Raw genomic sequence first — 16439 nt, forward strand, 5'->3', positions numbered from 1 at the left:
GAAGATACCCCATCTCTCACCTGGTGTCCTCACCTTTCTCTTCTGGGGCACATGGAAGGGTGTCACAAGGGAGAAGCCCCAGACCCAAGAAGTGTGAAGGAGGTCCTGCAGCTGCTCAGGGAAGGAACCTGGGCTGGTCTCCCTACCCGCATCTCTGGCCACAGACTGTGACCCTGGGGCTACGCAGTCCACTGCCCAGGACCCCCACTGCTCTGCTGTCTCTGCGTCCTTTGGTGGGGCTATCTAAGCCTGCAGCATCATTTGTCAACCTACTAGGCCAAGGGGACAAAGTGGTCACTAAGAGGGACAAGGTCCTTGCCATCAGGGAAGGTACATTGTATTGTCAGCAAACCAGTATAAATAAGTAAACAAGATCATTACAGAGTGGGCCGAGTGCTGAGAGGGAAGACAACTGGATAGAATGGTGGGGAACAAAGTTGGGGAGCATTTCATAAAGGGAGTCCTTGTCTGTTCAGGCTGCTATAGCAAAAATACCAGAGGCTGGGGGCTTCTAAACAACAGAAACTTCTTTCTCACCGTTCTCGAGGCTGGAAGTCCAAGATCAAGGTGCTGGCAGATTTGGCGTCTGGTGAGAGCCCATTTCTTGTTTCACAGACAGCCGTCTCTGTGTCCTCATATGGTGGAGGGGTGAGGGAGCTCTCTGGGGTCTCTTTTGTGGAAGCACTAATCCCATTCATGAGGGGTTCATCCTCACGACCTAATCTCCTCCCAAAGGCCCTGCCTCCTAATGCCATCACCTTCAGGGTTAGGATTTCAACATATGCATTTGACGGGGGGGACATAAACATTTAGACCAGAGCGTAAAGTGACCAGGGAAGGCTCCTCTGAGGTGTTTCAGCCAAGATCTTCAATGAAGCAGGACTTTTGTGGTTGCAGGTCTTAGAAACTCCACACAGAGTAACAAGCATACACAAATCGAAAGATTGTATTGCTTTGCCTAACGAGAAAGTCTGGGAGTGGTTGACTTCAGGCACAGGTGAATTTAGGTGTTGAGATAATTTTTGTCAGGAATGTCCTCCCATCTCTCAGTCCTGCCCTCCTGTGTTGGCTTCCATCGCATGTAGCTTCTCTCCCTGCATGTCCTTTCTGCAAATCCCCAGGAGACAGTAGAAAATGACCAGGATTGGGATTCTGGCTTGGGTCAGAGGATCATCCCTGAGCCAAACTCTGACTGGCCAGGCCTGGGTCATGAGCCCACTCCAGCAGCCAGGGGGTTGGGTCAACCCAGTCAAACAAAATGGGCTGAGGGGGCAGAGGGCTGAAGCCCTCGAGGATGGCTTGGGTTCAGCCTTTAGAGAAAGGTGCTATGGGCCAGCAAACCACACTGATCTCTCCCATGAATTTCAAGGATGAGGAGCCAGGTACATGATAGGGAGTGGGCGGTGGGGGTTAGGGGAGCTCCTGGCAGAGGGGAGCTGGAGTGGGGAAAGAGAGCTCGACCTGTCTGAGGCAGTCAGGAGAGCCCCTCACTCTCCGAGATGCCTTCTCAAGGCTCCGGTGTCCCCTGCTTCCTCTGTTGCAGCAGCACCAGGACTGAGTCTGGCTTCTCTGCCTGCAAGCCACCTCCTTCTGGGAGTTCCTCCCTGATTCCTCTCTCTGTGTGGGGTCTGGGCTTCCCTGGCTCCCTGGAGATAGAGAAGACCGCCCAGGAAAAGTAGGCAAGGGGCAGAACCTGCTCCTGCCATAAGAGCCAGCATCTCTCACAAGGCCTTCGATGCATCCAAAGAAGCCCACAGCCATCTCTGCAGAGACACTCAGTCCTCAAAAGAAGTGGAAAACAGCAACCAGACCCCGTACTTAGAGCCACAGAGACCAAGGAGCAGCATGATGACGCCTGGCAGAGGCACAGCTCCCCAGAGGGTCTTCCGCTCCCCACTTCCTCCTTCTCTCCTCCCCTCCCTCCCTCTCTCTTGCTCTCTCTCTCACACTCACACCCGGATACTCTGTGCAGTCAGGAAGAGACGTTCTGACAACAGGAAGTCAGGGGGCACACCTGAGGTCCCCGGGAGCTTCCTGGCACTGACCTGGGTGACAGAGGCAGTGTGGTTTGTCAGGGGTGGCACAGGGTAGACTGGCACAAAAGGAACACACCTCATGGCAGAATAATAATAATTATTATAATAACAATATCATACATCCAGGACAAACCCAGCTGCCCAAGCCAACTGCCAAATCCATATGTCCAGTAGAGTCTAGTGGGTAGGGAAGGGCTGCCTGCCTATACCCCCAGGCCTTACTCATACAAGCTCCTGAGGAGGGGCCGGCCCCTCCTCCTGCTTCCTGCTGAGGCTTGGCATGGAGGGAGAGGGAGGCTGGCACTGCCAACGCCACCCCTCTGTGTTGGACATGCCTGCACCTGAGGAGCTAGGCCCACCTCCTCCCAGTGGCCTGGCTGCAAGGGATGGGTGGGCAAGCCTATGAGGGACCATGTGGTGGCAGCTGTGGGGTGTGGCTCCTCTGAGCTCCACTCCATTCCATCCTGGCTCTTCCCGAGGGCCTGCCCGTGGCAGGAAGGGCCAGGGACACTCATGGCATAGATAGGGCATGCAGAGCGGGCCCATGGCATGCTTGGCCCACCAGGTGCCATACAGCCAGCCTGGACTGTTGGGCAGCTGTCAGAGGGCGGAGTGGGCAGTGGAGTCTGAGGGGCCCTCCTTTGGCTGGGCCGCTGATTCAGTCTGTGGTGGGGCCTCCTGTGGGTTGAGCCTTTGGGCAGGCAGCTGCAGAAATTCTGGAAGTACCAGGTCCTCTTTGCGCAGAAGGCCTCTCTGGTCATGGGCCCCACTGCTCTGCACCCGATTCAGCAGCTCCACCAGGCCTAGGGGCAGCCAAAGAGTCAGGGGGCCTGCCCGCACAGACCTGCCTACACTAGTCCACCACAGTCCTGCTGCCCATACTACGGCCACAGCCTCCCTGTCTCCAGTACGGATGCCTCCTTGCCACCAGCCCCGCTATCCCTATCCCAGCCCCGCTGGTCCCTCAATCGCAATGGCCCCTAGCCTTCCTGTTCTAGCCCCAACGGCATCCAGTCCCCTGATGCCACCCTCAAGGTCCCAAGTCCCTAGCACCCACCATCCTGAATGTACCTTCAATGTCACAGGTCTGCCTCTTCCCTGTGACATTACTGGGCGTCTCGGCCAGCGAGTTGAGGGACAGTGGGGTGGGATGGGCGGCCTTGTCCTGGGTTTTAGGTGGACGGCCCTGCGAGAATGTGGGGTCAGAGCCACAACCAGGAGGGGAGACACAGTGGGCAGGAGAGGAAGAGGGCGCCGCGCCTGTAGCTCACCTGGCTGCGGCAGGGGGATTTGTCGCCAGCTTCGGAGATCTTCACACCTGCGGCAGAGAGCACCACCGTTCGTGTTTGCTTCCTGCCTGGACCCCCTTTCTCCTGGGACAGAGCCGACCCCGGGAACCAAGCCCCCTACCTGGGAGAGTGTCCAAAACTACTCTCTGGGCCGCCACCGAGCTCACTAGCTTCTCCAGATCCAGCGGCTGCTTCTCACCTGGCTGCGGGGACAGGTCAGCAGCCCGCGGGACAGGCAGCCCGCTCCCCGCCGCCCCCGCCCGTGGCCGCGCCCGCGGTCCCGCCGCTCACCCGGTGCAGCGCCACCTGTTGCAGGCTGAGGCCGTGCTTCGCCAGGACCGGCTGCAGCGCCTCCTGCAGCCGCTTGGTGGGCTTGGCTGAGATCCGCACTACGCGCTCCAGCGCCGCCAACTCGAGCCTGCACGGGACCCTCGCGCTGCGAAAGGGCTGAGAGCCGGCCTCCCCTCCCTCCCCAACGCACCTGGGACAGGCTCGAGAGGGGCCGGAGCCTGAACTGGGAGTGGGACTACTTGGGGGGGGGGGGGGGCGGGCGGGGTTAGCTCAAGGGGCGGGGCCTGAGGGGGAGAAGAGAAGCCTGAACTGGGACTTAAGCGAGCGTTGGGACCCAGGACTCAAGCCCGGCGGGAGGGGCACTCACTCGAAGGTGATCCTGTTCTCCAGCCGCACTTCCTGGTCTGCCAGCACGGTGCAGTCCTGATCCAGGACCAGTGCCTTCTGCAGATGGCAGGCAGGGTCTCAGAGTCCCTCCCCCCACCCCAAGCGATCCCTGGGGTCCGAGGAAACCACCCTACTTCCTCCCGTGGCCACCCTAAGAGTCAGAGAGAAAGGCCAATGGGTGGGTGAGGCATAGAGACGCGGATGGGGTAAGAGACCAGGTCGGAATCAGAGCCTGACATAGCCAAGGCCAAGGAGAATGGTGGCGAGAATGGTGGCAAGAATGCTGGACGGACTTGGAAAGGGAACAGAGTTGGAAATTCCATGGGGTAGGGGTGGGCATGAAATGGTTATGGGGCTGCTTGGGTACCGACAGGCTTAGGTCCTGAATCACCAGGCGCCTCTTTCGGGGTCAGGCCAGGCTCTGCCTCCTGAACAGCTGCCCCTTGTCCCTCGAGCATCTGAAACCCAACCAGCTCAGCTGGAGGCATTTCTTCCTGTGCACCCACCTTTGGTCAGCCACCCAGGCCTTGCCCCTTTTTTGACACTTGTCTACTTCTCTCCGTCCCCACCTACTAAGGACACTTCTTGTCTCCTCACTGCAGAAAGGACCCTTCCCTCAAGACCGCTGTGAGGCCAGAAGGATGTGAAGTGTCTGGCACAGTGCCTGGCACACAGTAGGTACACAGACAGCAGCTGTAGTGACTACTGCCCGCATAGGCTCCACTGGCTGCACCAGCCCAGGGCCAGGAGGCAGCCTCTCCCAGGCATAGGCTGTGCCGTGCTGCAGGGACAGGTGGAGTGTGGGTGGTGAAGTTATATTTAGCAGATGTGAAAGCCCATGTGGAGGCTGCCTGGGTGCCTGAGGGAGTGGGCAGAGCTCCTCCCACTGCTGCCCTCACACTCCCACGCTCCAGGCCCCTGAACATGCCCTGCACTTCCTACCCACCTCCAGGCCTTCTCTTCAGCTGTTCCCCCAGCCTGGAATGTTCTCCCCCAGGAGCTCTGCCAGGCAAACTCCTCATCCTCATCAACTGCTGCCTCTTCCATGAAGCCTTCCTGGGACTAATCAGAAATCCCTACCTTGTCCTAGAAACTCCCTGGAGGTTTGACCCCTCCTCGCTGATCACATCCTGCCTGGTTCACCTCCAGCCTGTGTACCTGGAGGACAGAGCTCAGGCCCGGGGCCCTCTGCCCACCCACCTGGCAGGGCCTTAGAACTTGTCTACTGGGTAAATGAAATCCTGATGCGTCTCCCTGGGATGCAGCATTCTTCCTTCAGATCCCCCTTATGAGATGGTTCAGTTTAAAGTGAGTTTTCCTCTAGACTCCTCTATAAAGCTATGCTATTTGCACCTAAAGGAGTTTTTCATAGGTTAGGTGCAGTTGGGTGCCCCTAGTGGCAGAGGAGGTGAGGGCTCCCCCAAACGGCCATTTCAGGGATGGTCAGTCTGAACTCGGGAGCGATGGGGGAAAACCCAGCTCCAGCAGTGGTTCTCTCCCACTCTACCTCCCAGAGACCGTCACAGTGAGGATGATGGGTGAAGCTGGAAACTAGGATGGGGATGGGATGTGGACAGGATTTTCATGGGATGAGAGTGGATATCTGAGTTTGAGCGAGGAGTTGGTGCTGGGTTGATTTTGAGTTGGGCGTGGGATAAGGGGTGGGGTTTTGGGGGGCGCTGGAGTTAGGAAGGGGGTGAGGATAGGGGGCGGGGATGGAATTAGGGTTGGTCCAGGGGATTAGGAATGGAACTGGAGTTGAGGTCACAGCCAAGCAGAGACAGGAATGAGGTTGGGAACAGGATCAGGAAGGAAGTTAGAGTTGGAGACCAAGCCAGGTTCGCACCTGCTCGTTGCCCACCAGGTAGACCTTGATGTCAGGTAGAGAGAGGCCTCGTTTCTCACAGATGCCTGCCAGCATGGCACGGATGGTAAGACCGGGTCGGGCCAGGGCCAAGGAGGCTGTGCCATCGGGCAGGTACACGCAGCAGTACTTCCCTGGCCGGCTTTCGCTCTCACCTTCTGAGCTCCCAAGGCTCTTCCGGTGGCTCTGATTCAGGGCAGGAGTTGGGGGAGGTCATGTGTAATCATGCAAGGACATGCAGACAGGTACAGACAGGTAAGCTCACCGGGGTGCACGCACAAACACACATGCCCAAGGGCACACCTGTAGGCAAGGTACAGTCTTCTACGGGAACACATGTGTGCTCACCCAGGCATATGGGCACCCAGAGACAGGTCCACCCACTGACTCCCATACACATGCTGTGTACCCCTGGGCAGCCACCCTTGCACACACATCTGCTGAAGAGGATGTGCACCCGTGACACAGATGGGGCCCAATGTGGTGAGGACAGGAAGAAAGTAAGGAGGCTGAGGGGTTGTCCATGGGGGGCAAGCAGGGAGACTGAAGTGGATACAGTGACCAGGACTGATGGCCGCCACACAAAGGGGCCTGAGGAGTGGCCCTAGCCCGCCCCTCATCTCCCCCAGCAGTCGGCTCACCTCAGATTTACTGCTGACAAAGGCAAGGAAGCCGAGGTCCAGACTGGCGGAGGAGTTGAGGGAGCCTTGGGACTCTCGGCGCAAGCCCGAGTTGGCCACACCGCCTGCCAGTTCTAGGGCAGAGGGAGCAATGAGCAGGAGAGCCCCCCTCCCTACACCCACCCCTCTGCTGAGGCCTCTCCCCAGCCAGGTGGACTCTGTTGGAGCCCTCCTGCAGGAGTCTAACGTGGTTTGGGTTTGCTACTGAGGGGAGGTCCCAAAATTCTGGGGTCTAGCCTGGGAAACCACTCCCCCTTCCCCGGGGGAACGTGGTAGTCATAGGGTCCTACACTTCGGTTTTCACAGACTTATAGACTGTGAGACAAGTAGAGGAAGGGGGCGTTCTCAAAGTTTGCCCAAACTCACGCCCCCATGCATCTCTGTGGCATCCTGCCCTCACCCTTGCGGAAGGACTTGCGGAGCGGGCGGCCCCCAGGGCCCTCAGCAGGCGGCAGCTGCCCCACCTCCTCCACGCCCAGCGGCAGCGACTTTCCAGGCTTCAGCTTGGGCTTCTGCGGGTACAGAGAAGGCGCTGGCACGGGTCAGGCCCTAGGCCAGATGCAGACGGTGGGCACACCCCCGCAGATCTGCGCCCGGCCCCCTGCCCCCTGCAGCCCCTGGTACACACCTTCCTCGTGGTGTCAGGGCTGCCAAGGCGCGAGGAGCCAGGTTCCTGCAGGGGACGCCCCTCGGCCTCCGCCAGAAGGCACTCGCGGTACAGCGGGGACTTGACGAAGCGCGCATAGCTATCGAACTTCATCAAGTTGAAGATCTGCTGGGCGGGCGCGAGGGCAGTGAGCCTGAGGCGGGCACTCTGCGTACTTCCGGAGTTCCAGGCCCGGCCCTCGGGGTTCGCCGGGTCCCCAACCCAGGGAGCGAGCCCCCAGCTCCTACTTCCCACCGCCAGGATCCAGGCCCCGCCCCTACTCTTGGCCCCGCCTCGACCACAGCTAGGCCCCTCCCTATCCCCTCCACCACCGCTTCTGCTACGGTCCTCTGACTTGCGCCCTGCCGTGGCGTTTAGCTCGGCCCCAGGATCCGAATTTGGCCGCTTCTCCACCCCACCCCAGGCCCCGGATCTGGCTCCACCTCTCCTCCATCGCGCTCCCTTCCAAGGCCACGCCCCCTCAACCCAGCCCGCGTCCCCGGGACGGCTCGCCTGAAGCTGCTGTGCCCGGAACATGTCCGGTCGGGGCTCGGCCAGCACCTCCTCGCCGAGCCAGGCCTGCCGGTCGATGTTCACGGGGCTCAGCGCCTGGCTGGAGAGGAACTCCTGGTAGATGTTACGGGCCTCCTGAGCTAACTGGGGCAGGAGAGACAGGAGAAGGTCAGGGGTCGGCCCAGGCCCTGGTCCCACCTCTCTGCCCCAGCTCCCCCTTCCCCCACCTGCTTGGTGTCACTGGCCGGGATCTGCTGGAAGCGCTCGCAGGCCTTCCAGAAGGTCACGTTCTCGGCACTGAACTCCTTCTTCAGGAACTCCTGGGGGTGCGAAGGAGGAGGCAGTCAGAGACACAGAGACCTAGTCAGGGGATGTGGTCAAAGAGATTGGGATAGAGACAGGGCCAAGAGGCCAAGACAGACAGATAAGGCCAGACAGACAGATGGAGCCAGATCTGGAGGCACAGAGAGAAAAGGAGAGGCAGAGACAAGGAAAGTTCCCAGGTGGGAAAGGAAGAAGAGGGTGCCAGAGAAAAGCTGGACGAGGAAGCTGACGGAGGAATCCCACTCTGGCCAGCCTGAGGCTCCATCCATGCCTTCCCCCGTGCCCACCGCCCCTCCCCCATCGTGGCCACTGCCATCTGCCCTCCCCATCCCACCCCAGGGCTTACAGTGAAGTAAGCCAGGCCCAGCGGGTCCTGCAGCAGCCGCTCGAAGGATAGGCCCCAGCTGGCCACAGGCTGCTCCTCGGTGGGGAAGGGGCTGCTGGGGCCACTGGGGAGGCTGTGGATGCTGAGGGAGCTGCCGCGGCCCTCGCCCTGGACCTGGGGCCCTGCAGTGCTGCTCAGCTCTGTAGGGGGATGGACAGGTGGAGATGAGCCTTGTGGCCTTGCCCAGCCCCTGTCCCAACCCCACCTGCAGGTACTTTCCCTGGAAAGACAGCAAGTGGCAGGGGTATCCCCACCGTGTTTCCACACACACAGACCCCACCCACCCCAGCCAGGCTTCCTCCACACACCCTGTCACTTACCTCCATCTGAGACAGCCAAAACCTACAAGAGACCCGAGGCAGAAAGTCAGAGTAGAGCCCAGGGTGGACCCTCAAGGGACAGTTCCCGGCCCAGCCTCCAGGACTGGAGCTGTGTTGTCCTCTGCCTGGATGTCCATGCTGGGCATTCCCAGCCAGCTCGCTGCTTGCTCAGGGGTTTGCTCAGGCTGTCCCTGGCTCCCCTCCCATCATGTGCCAACCACTGTGTGCTGGGACTCATGCCAGATACCTTCCAGCTGCCCCAGGCCCCTGGGCAGGTGCCCTGAGACTCCATCCATGCCTTCTCCCATGCCCCCATGCCTCCCCCCTAGGCACCTGCTGGGTGAGCCCAGGTGTATAGCATGGTGAGGAGGAACACAGATTTGAATCCTGTCTCTGCCACTTACCAGCTGTGTGACTTTGGGCAAGTTATTTGTTCATCTCTATCTGTCAGTAGGGGATGATGGTAATAATAGTGAGGATCAAATCAGTTTAATACATTTCCAGCATCTAGAATAGTGGCCAGCATGTGGTGAGTGCTATATCAATGTTTGCTGTTGTCTTTGAGGAAGGAGAGGTGTCTCTGTTGCTGACGATCTCCTTATTGCAACTGTTTTCTCCTGGGGCCCAGTGACTCCCATGGGTCCCACCCCTCCTTGGATGAGCCACAGGATGCTATTTTATAGTATAGAGCAGGGGTTCTCAAACTTCAGTGTGTGTATTAGAATGACTGGGAGGAGCCCCAGGATGGAGCCTGAAACTCTCCATTTCTAACAAGCTCTCAGATGATGCTGGTGCTACTAATCCATGGACCACACTCTGAATAGCATTGCTGTAGAGGCCAACTCCATCCTCTCCCCTGCCCCCTATGCACAATTCCGACTTCTCTGGGAATCCCAACCATTAGTGAAACAGAAAAACACTCCTTTCAAAATGACTCTTGCAGTGGTTTCCCTTGGTCTTCTTCCTACCTTCCTTGCAGCTCCACCAGCTTCCTCGTCGTCTCCTACCCATGCAAGGTGGCCTCTGCCAGTCTCTGACTCTGTCCTGGGCTCTTTCTGCCTCCCATATCTCCCCAGCTCCAAGAACATATGGTCAACTTCCCACTAACATCTCTGCCCAAATGTCCCGCAAGCCCTTCCAACTTAACCAGTCCCAAATGGAAGGCACCACAGCCAGCCACAAAGAAGGGCGCTGAACCAGCTTCCCTGCATCCTGTCTTTCTTCCCATCACCTGGGCTCCACCACCAGTGTTTGAGTCATCCCCAATTCCTTCCTCCTTCTCACCTCCTACATTTTCTTTAGGCCCTGTCACAGGAGCTTTCACCACCTGTCCCTTCTTTCCGTCCTCACTGGAAATGGTTCTGCAAACATCTCTTCCCCCAGGAAGCCTCTCCCTGCCCTCCTGGCTGGAATTTCCCTCCCTGCTCCCTACTCCCACCTGGGAGCACCCAGGTCACACACCTGTGGGCTAGAGCTGGCCTGCAGGTACAGATACGTAAGACATTATTAATATCTTGGCCCTCAGAATGCTTTCTTCTTTTAAAGTTTAAAAGGGTTTCCCACATTTCAAAATCAGGAGTTTTGGGGCCAGCCCCACGGCCAAGTGGTTAAGTTTGCGTGCTCAGCTTCAGTGGCCTGGGGTTTGCCGGTTTGAATTCTGGGTGTGGACCTACACACTGCTCATCAAGCCATGCTCTCGTGGTGGCCCACATAGAAGAACTAGAAGGACTTACAACTATGATATACAACTATGTACTGGGGCTTGGGGGGAGGAAAAAAAAGAGGAAGATTGGCAACAGATGTTAGCCTAGGGCCAATCTTCCCCCCCTACCCCAAAAAGCATACCTTTAAAAAAAAATCAGGAGTTTTACTTAAAACCTCAGCTTTCTGTCTCCTCTTTAAGACTCTGATGCCCCAGCTGGCCTGCATTCTTCCAGCATGGCCACCTTGGCTGGCACTCAGCGGCAACTGCCTCCCCTTGAAGGGGCTCACGCTGTCCTCAGAGGTCCCTGGAGCCAGTCTGATGCATTTATGTTACTTATGGAGGCAGGTGCTACCCCAGACTGCCTGAGTTCAAGCTGGTGCTGTGTGATCTTGACAGGGTGCTTCACCTCTCTGTATCTCACTTTCTTTCCCTAAACAAAGGGGGCAAATGATGGTCCTGACTTTCAAAGGGTTGCTGTGATTAAATAAGTTAAATATATATAAAGAACTCAGAATACCATCTGGCATGGAGTACATGTTCAAGGAATGCTACTTATTGTTGTTACTGTGTTAGTACTGGTGTCTGACCCTGCTCCGGCTTTCAAGTGTGAAAGCCCTGCCGTAGAGGAAGGGGCATAGGTGTCTGCCTCTGTCAGGCCCAGATTCAAATCCCAGCCCTCCCTTTCTGAGTTTTAGAATCTTGGGCTCCTCCTCGAGCCTCGTCTCCCACCTGGAGCGTGGGGATTAGTTTCTGAGGAGGAGAGAAAGTTTGTGCACAGCGAGGCTGGGCGGGGAACCGGTTCCCCAGCGCACCCCACCTGCGCCCTTCTGCCTCTGCTCTCCCAGATCTGACGCTTTATCTCCCACGGTTGCAGGAGAAAGTCGCAACCCCTGGGGTGTGTGAGGAGGACGAGTTGAAGCCCAAGGTCCCTACCAGCCTGCTCGTTCCCTTCCTCCCAACATCAGCCTGCTGGACGATCTTCCTCCCCAGGCTGCCCTGCGGCTTTTCCGGCCTCAGTGCCTCCATCAGGCCCTCCTGCCAGGTCTCTGGGAACCAAACTGACTCCCTCCCTCCCCGAGGTGGCTGCCTGGCTCTCCCTCCTCCCATACACACCGGCCTCTCTCCGGCCTGCCCTCCAGCCCGAACTCAGCCTCTCCTTTGCTCAGAGCCCCCTATGAGGGGCTCACGGGCAGACCAGGACCCCAGAGAGGGCAGAGGCGCCGGGGCTGAAGCCAGCCCACACTCCTATTTTGTTTTATTCTTTACCTTATGCTGAACTGAGGGTGTCTTCAGGCGGGGCTGGTTCCCAGGTCCTCCTGGCCCCACTCCCTGCCCTGGGAGGTGGAGCAGTTGCCGGCTTACAGCTGAAGCTCTGCCTGGGCCTGACTAATGAGCCCCTTCGCCTCCCCTATTTCCCTCCCTCACCTCCACCCTCACTTTGTCAAACTTTTCTCTTTTCCCCACACCCCTGCACACTCCTGCTTCCTGCTTTGCTGTTTCTTCTGCCTGGGTATCTGCTCCTGCTCCCCGACCCAACCGCTCTCGGATCTCTGCCCCTAGACGCCAGTCATCCCCAAACACCAGGCCCCTGAATCCTCCTGCCCGCCGCAATCTGCCCCCTACGTCTGGGCCTCTCCCCTGCCGTCTGGTAGCTCCTGGAGGGCAGGCCTCTTTGCCAGAGGGAACCAGCCTGCACTCCCTCCCACGAAGCGCCTTCCTGGCCTGGTGCTCCAACCAGCCATCGGGACCCTGAGCAGCCCGCCACACTCCCGGAGGCCCTTGCGCCCCGTTTTCCGGGGATGCTCCGCCTATGCACCTCCGTCTCGGTGACCTGTAGTCCGCCTTCCCGAGCCCCTCTCGCCCACCAGATGTTAATCCATAGAGTTGGGGCTGAGAGAGACAGAACAGAGCTCCAGAGGTGGGAGGGAGCAAGCATGGAGTTCAAGTCTAGGGCAAGTAAATTCCCTTCTCTGGGCCTCAGTTTCCCCCTGGGTGGCATGGGGCTCAGCATTCCTAACCTCCTTGGGCTGCTGGGAAGGGTGATGGAGTCTCAGATGGGAAAGCAGCAGGCATGGGAATGGCATGCTGATGCTGCTGGCCGGCTCGCCTCCGACCTACTGCCCAGGCTCCGAAGCCTGAGGAAGTTGTGCTGAGCAGGGCCGACCTTGCCCCACCCGGCCTGCTGAGGAGAAGTGGTGAGTGAATGGAGAAAAGGGGAAGAATGGTCGAGGAAGGGTGTGGTAGCCAGCGGCACCCCCGAGTCTCGTCAGGCCTAAGTTTGCCATACTTTTTTCTTAGGAAAAGGGTCCTGGGAGGTCGCTGGTATCTGAGAATACTAAGGTGAGGGTGGTCCAACATTTCCTGATTGTGTGGCCGGCACTCTCTGACAGCACACATCCGTGTTCTCACTCCGTCCTCACATCCTTATCCTGTGCAGCAAGGGTTATTACTCCCATTCTACAGATAAGGAAACCTAAGCCCAAAGGAGTCACACAGCTGGGAGGTGGCCGAGCTGAAATAGGAACCCAAGTGTGCCCGACTCTGGAGCCTGAGATCTTCCCTCCACTAAGCTGCCTTCCTGCGTGGGCAGGAGAGGTACCAGGGCACAGGGAGGCCCAGGCCTCAGCCCTTGGGGCACAGGTGGACAAGGCCAATAGGGGTAAAGGGCCCAGGGGCTCCTCTTGAACTCTTCCTTCTGGAAGGGTCAGACTTTGAAGGGAGGGCCAATTTACTAAGCATCTTCTGTGCTGAACACTCTGCATGATCTCATTTCATCCTAGCTTGGGGAAAATGAGGCCCCCAGGTCCTCTCTGGGTACACCCCCAGAGATCCCAGAGTGCCTGACCCCTTTGGCCTGAGCCAGCCTATGGGGCTGACCCCTAGCCCTGAGCTGGACACCAGGAATGCAGCGGAAGTACCGTGGGCTCTGCCTTGCAGGTCTCCTTGTCCGACGGGGAGACTAACCAGGCCCCCAGAGTGACAGACACAGTAACTTCCCCTCTCCAGGCTCTAGGCCCAGCCTCCACTTGGGCCATGTCCCTGTGCACACACCCTGTTTCGCTATGTCCAGGCCTTTCCCAATGCCATTCCCTCTTCCAGATAGCATGTCCTTTCCAGACTCTCCCATGCCACAGTGCATGAAGCGAGTTGAGAAGTTAGCTGTCCGTCCCCAGGTTCCCCTCAAGCTTTCTCTACCCCTGAACTGGGTCCTACCCAAACCCAAATTTTATTCTGCTATTTGCCCTATGTCTTTTGTGCCTTGCCAGACTGAGAGCTGCTTGAGGGCGAGGGCTAGGGCTCTGGGCCTGGGTCTTGAGTGGCTGGGGCAGGGCTGGCACAGAGCAGGCCCTAAGGAGGGGTTATTGAATGAATGAGTGAGTGAACAAATGAAGTGGCTGTTGGGCCTGTGTGAAGATATCTCTGGGAGTGGGGCTGGGAGCCATCTCTAAGTGACAGGTTTCCTTGCAACTGCCTGACAGGCTGAGTGGCAGAAAGACGAGGCTGACAAATGAAGTTGCCTCAGCAGAGATGACAGCGCAGCAGGTGGGGTGGTGGCAGGGGGAGGTGGGGGAGGACAGAGCCAGGCAGTGCAGGGAGGTGGAGCAGCCCTGGCATTGAGTCAGATCGGCTGGGTTCAAATACGGGCCCCTCCACCTGCCCGCTGTCCTCAGCACGTCATTTACTCCTCTGAGTCTCCCTCATGGAAGGAGCCAGACACCTAGCCCCAGGTGCCTCTCTGCACATTCCTGCCACAGACACCGATGCCTGCCCCCTCCCCATCTCAGCTGGGCATGGCCTCAGGAAGCTGCCCAACGGCTGGCAAGTGGCCAATCTGTGACCCTCAGGATTCCAAGAGGTGGCACGGAGAGTGCAGAGCGGGCCCAGGAAGGACCCAGATAAGCCTGTGTGTGGAGGTTGCCAAGAGGAGCCAGGGCATCTGTGGCTTGCTGGGGCTCAGGGTGAAGCTGGAGCACCCTCCCTGCTCTGAACAACTTTTAGGTAGAGAAGCTGTGGGTGGATGCGGGACGGGGAGAGGCTGGGTCTGTCTCCAGGCCCCCTCAGCTGCCCTGCAGTTCTGGGCACCACTCAGAAGCACCAACCCAGCTGCCCTCTGGGGCAGGCATGGGAGTGGGCATGCTCCTCCTTGGCTTGGACGGCCAAGCGTCATGCTGCCAGGAGGAGAATGCCAGGCCCGAGGGTTCCTGAACTTTCAAAGTTAGGTTGACGGTAGAGATAGTGAGGTGGACAACTGGACCAGCCTGGAGGAGTCTGCCTCTCTCTCACACAACTAGCCTGGGGCTGAGCAATAAAGAGATGCTGGAAGGAGAGGTGGAGACAAGTCTTAGGAATTAGGAGGCAGGAGTCGGGGGGAAGGAGGGTGCTCAGTTTCTTGGTAAGGCAGGGGATCCTTGAAGAAGGGCTGAGAATGCAGGGGGCATTGGGCTGATATTTATGGAGCCCCCACAAGGGGTCATGGGTCTCATATTCATCAGTCCACTTAATCATCTCAACAAGTCTTTGAGATCTGTTCCAATCTCCTCATTTTACAGATAAAGAAACTGAGGGTCAGAGAAGATCCCCTAGTAAGGGACAACAGAGCCGAGACTGGAACCCAGGTGTCTCTAGACTCATTGGCTTTGTCCCACAGTGTTAGGCTGGGGCCAGGTGGGAGGTTAGGACACTGTCTGGCCTTCCAGGGGTTGTTAGGAGGGGCTGGGGCTCTGCCAAGTGGGCTGGTATCCTAGCCGGGAGAAGGGAGGCCCAGCATAGCCTGTCCCATCTGCTGAACGAATAAAGAAGCTGGATCCTCTGAGGGAAGCTCTGACCGGGACACCAAGCAGACAGGGAGAGGGTTTAGGGGGTGGGGCAGCAGCAGTAGCCAACGGCTTCCTAGTGCCCAGCTACCCTACCTTTCCTGGTAGCCCAGGAAGAGAACAGACAGAAGCTGTGTCAACCTGGCCTGACCCGGCTGACCCATCCCAAGCTGCCCAAAGACTGCTAGTTCTGGCAGGGAGCCTCAGGAGCAGGTCCAGCTGGAGGGCAGTGGCCCAGGGAGGGCTCCCCCTTACCTGACCTTGGGCATCAGGGCATGGGATAAGGAGAGGAGGGCTGAGGCTAAGTGAGATGTGGGGGCTTAGGCCACCATGGGGGGTGCGGGAGGCAAGGGGCATGCCAGGCCTGCCTGCTACCCTAGGATGCAAGCAGCCCCAGGTGGTGCCAAAGTAGCAGGTGAGAGAGCAGTGGGGGCTGGACCAGAAACCTGTTCCGCCTCTCCTCTGGTCTCATCCCCAGGGTTGCCACAGGTTCCCAAGGCCGTCTAGAAGGTCCTAGGGTGAAGGCACCAGGTCCTACTGCCTGCTGCTGTCCGTACCCAACTTCTTCTGCCCGCTGGCGGAATGCAGGCTCTTGCCCAGCCCTGCCGGGTGTGCCTCCTGGGCTCCACCCTGGGTGTGCCCACCCCTCCCGTGGGCCTGGCCTGGAGCCCACACTCACCATGCGTCCGTTGGGGACGCCCAGGTGCTTGGGCTTCCCTGGCATGCCGTCGCTGTTCACGGGTCCCTGCCTCGGGGGGTGCGCACCATGTGGACTGTGGGCAGTGCCGGCCAGAGCTTGCACGGCGGCGGGCAGGCAGCAGAGAGAGCCCGGCTCCGCTCCTGTGGGCCCTCACATCCTGAAACACCAGCTCACTACCTCTTTTCTCTGCCACAGGAAGTGTCTCTATAGAAACCGAACCACAGAAAGAAGCAAGGTCTAAGAGAGCGAATGCCTCTTCCTACACACACACACACACACATTCACGCGCACACACACATGCCGCCAACGCACCCTTGGCAGCGCCCCACGCAGGCACCAACACACAGCAGAGGCCTGTGTATGCTCAGTGAAGAGTCCAGCCTGGTCTGGCCCAGCCCAGGGAGCTCCAAGGTCACGTCTAGGTACACAGAAGTGCACATTCACACACCTGGGCAGGGGCTTTGTGCACCTTTGTACACCCTGGC

The 16439-nt window shown here is 58.6% G+C and overlaps 1 protein-coding gene across 3 annotated transcripts; it reads right to left on the reverse strand.

The window, feature by feature from the left end:
• Positions 1-2118: 2118 nt before the first annotated feature.
• Positions 2119-16219, reverse strand: RGS14 (regulator of G protein signaling 14). Of its 3 annotated transcripts, XM_023617126.2 has the most exons (15): positions 15934-16219; positions 8736-8757; positions 8377-8555; positions 7934-8026; positions 7707-7850; positions 7176-7319; positions 6948-7059; positions 6509-6621; positions 5850-6053; positions 3984-4060; positions 3617-3743; positions 3447-3528; positions 3308-3354; positions 3108-3222; positions 2119-2839 (listed from the first exon to the last, which is right to left on the reverse strand). In XM_023617126.2, exons 1-15 carry the CDS (start codon positions 15976-15978, stop codon positions 2637-2639), a joined length of 1707 nt encoding a protein of 568 aa, XP_023472894.2. In that variant the 5' UTR covers positions 15979-16219; the 3' UTR covers positions 2119-2636. The 3 variants fall into 3 exon arrangements, with proteins under 3 accessions (XP_023472894.2, XP_023472895.2, XP_070089931.1); XM_023617127.2 differs by lacking the exon at positions 8377-8555 and having other exon boundaries at positions 15934-16162; XM_070233830.1 differs by lacking the exons at positions 8377-8555; positions 8736-8757 and having other exon boundaries at positions 15934-16154.
• Between the last annotated feature and the right edge of the window lie 220 nt (positions 16220-16439).

This window comes from Equus caballus, chromosome 14 (genome assembly GCF_041296265.1).
Source record: "Equus caballus isolate H_3958 breed thoroughbred chromosome 14, TB-T2T, whole genome shotgun sequence".
Classification (NCBI taxonomy): Eukaryota; Metazoa; Chordata; class Mammalia; order Perissodactyla; family Equidae; genus Equus; species Equus caballus.